The sequence below is a fragment of the Octopus bimaculoides genome, chromosome 23 (genome assembly GCF_001194135.2).
Source record: "Octopus bimaculoides isolate UCB-OBI-ISO-001 chromosome 23, ASM119413v2, whole genome shotgun sequence".
Lineage (NCBI taxonomy): Eukaryota > Metazoa > Mollusca > Cephalopoda > Octopoda > Octopodidae > Octopus > Octopus bimaculoides.
This window is the reverse complement of record NC_069003.1, coordinates 23,824,205-23,826,704: the sequence shown is the minus strand read 5'-3', so window position 1 is coordinate 23,826,704 and position 2,500 is coordinate 23,824,205. Positions and strand designations below refer to the sequence as shown.

The following is a 2,500-nucleotide window of genomic DNA, read 5'->3' as shown; positions in this document are numbered from 1 at the left end:
TGCTATGTATATCTAGGACTACATCATCTAGTGTGATATTCCTTTTTGTAAGAAAACTCAGTGTGATTTGAGGGAAATTTGGCTGTTATTTCTGACAAATTTGAGTGACTGTGTAGAGGCTACCATTGCCAGTGATGTTGTCTGTTGCTTTTTATTGTTTGTAGATATTGCCGTTGATGTTGATGTTGTTGTTGTTGTTGGTGGTGGTGTTGCTATTACTTTGGGCATCATTATAACACAGAATATTTTCTTGTCTTCTACAGGTTATGGAGGATACAATGAAGCCATGGTGCACTACGAGAAGGCTTTGGATGTATTGAAATCAAGAAACATCCAGTACCGACAAGCGCTGCTGTACAATAGTATGGCTCTCAATGCTTATATGAGAGGCAATCATGTGGAAGCCTTGAAGTATGTTGTACAAGTCAGAGGAAAATCTCCCTCCCTCCTGCCCACTCACTTCACTCTCTCGCTCTCTCTCTCTCTTATATCTATTATACTATCTCCCAACCTTCTTTTACCTTATTCTCTGTTTTCCTTTCTTCCTCGTTCATTTCTAACTTTCTCTCACTCCCACTTTCGTCCTTTAGTATAGTGCACACTAATTAACTAATGATACTCATCTTATTAATTATATTAGATCCTATATTACTTATATATTTATGTTAATTGAATATCATCATCATCATCATTAATGTGCCTTTTCCCATGCTGGCATGGGTTGGACAGTTTGGTCAGAACAGACAAGCCAGAGGGCTCCACCAGCTTCTATGCCTGCTTTGGCATGGTCTTGCAGCTGGGATTCTTTTTACATGGCACTAGCACCAATGAGATCACCAAGTATCTCCAAGATAAAACCCCTCAACAGAATGGAGTACAAACTGGAGAAAGAAGCTCTGATAAAACATTCTGTCAAAATTTCCTTTTAATTTATCAAAATAAAAACATTTTGTCAAAACTTCCTCAAAATTAGTACGATCAAAATTAAAACATTTTATGAAAATTAAAGCATTTTATCAAAATTTCATCATAATTAATCAAAATTATGATTTCCCATCTCTAAAAATTTCCTCTTAATTTATGTTCCGAAGTTATTCTATGAAATTCTTCATTATTTTCAAAATTAATTGAAACAAAGGCAGTGCATTTTAACAGAAATATAATAAAGAAGGGGTTACATTTGGACCCCTATGAATTCATGTGTTGATGAGGAATATAATGTTAGTGATACTGACAATGATGATAATGATGATGATGAAGGTGGTGGTGGTGGTAGTATCAATGTTGATGATGATGATGATGATAATTACTTGATTTTGTTCATCAGTTTTGCAGAAAAGGGTTACAACATGACCATTACTGATGCGAGCCCACAAATGGTGAAGGATGCAAAGATCAAATGTGCCTCTACCCTGGCCTACCAGCTTTCATTCGTTGGTAATAACTGTATTATGTCTCTCAAGTTGGTGATGGTGGTGGTGGTTTTATTTGGTCCCAGGTCAACACTTGTAGAACAGATCTATGATCAAACATCGACCAGCTATAAAAAGTCTACCTTTTCCCTATGTGTAGGGAAACATGGGGTACATTGTCTAATGTGCCCTTTTATTAATAAGGCAGTGATCTGCAGGGGAAATTATGATGCTATCTATTTTTAGCAAGTTGAGTAACCACATAAAGGCTTCTTTGTTGATTTGTGGTTATGTGTAATATGTGACAGAATGTGGTTTGTGTCTGGTAATAGTTGCGATGAGTGGAGGTGCGGGTCTTAGTGTTAGACTCATGATCATAAGATTGTGGTTTCGATTCCTGAACTGGGTGATGTGTTGTGCTCTTGAACAAAACAGTTCCTTTTTTTCCATTGCTCCAGTCCACTCAGCCGGCAAAAACAAGTAATCCTGTGATGGACTGGTGTCCCATCCAGGTGAGAGATAGGTACGCCTTAGAAACAGGGAAACTGGCCTTTATTAGTTGGCATGACTCAAAAAGGGGGGAAAATAAAAGTAATTGCCATGCATGAGAAGATGTGTAAGAGTAGTAGTGGTGGTGGTGGTGGTGGTTATCATTGTGGTTGTGGTTTTGGTTCCTCATGATAGTTGTTTGTTATTTAACCCCAAGTTAACCCCTAATCCAGTAGACCTGTCACCAAATATGTGTCAAATCTCGTCTTTTATTCTGACACCATCAGACTACATGCTGATGGTGTTGTTGTTGTTGTTGTTGTTGCTTAGTCAGAAGCCTGTCTCCTGACTATGTGCATCTCTGACATGTAGGTAAACCGACTGCAAGACGAGGTACAATCCACAGACCCATAGCCCTACATGTACCATGTATGCAAATCTGAAGACTACATTATAGATTCTGTCATGTGGTTGTTAAGTGTATGCACATGAGGGGGTGCTGAGAAGTTCCTGGCTTTGAGCAAAAGAAAATACAGGAGGATCAGTTAATTATGATTTTATTCAACATATTTCCCTCTGAAATTCACACACTTAGTGCA

General features: G+C 38.1%; 1 protein-coding gene across 1 annotated transcript in view; it reads left to right on the top strand.

The window, feature by feature from the left end:
- The window catches only part of LOC128250642 (uncharacterized), an 8,782-nt gene extending 6,551 nt beyond the window's left edge, over positions 1-2,231 (top strand). Inside the window, exons 2-4 of the mRNA XM_052976159.1 lie at positions 32-411; positions 1,328-1,462; positions 2,189-2,231. Of these exons, the coding sequence (XP_052832119.1) occupies positions 32-411; positions 1,328-1,462; positions 2,189-2,231 (558 nt within the window). The remainder of the gene's footprint in view (positions 1-31; positions 412-1,327; positions 1,463-2,188) is intronic.
- Positions 2,232-2,500: the final 269 nt, after the last annotated feature.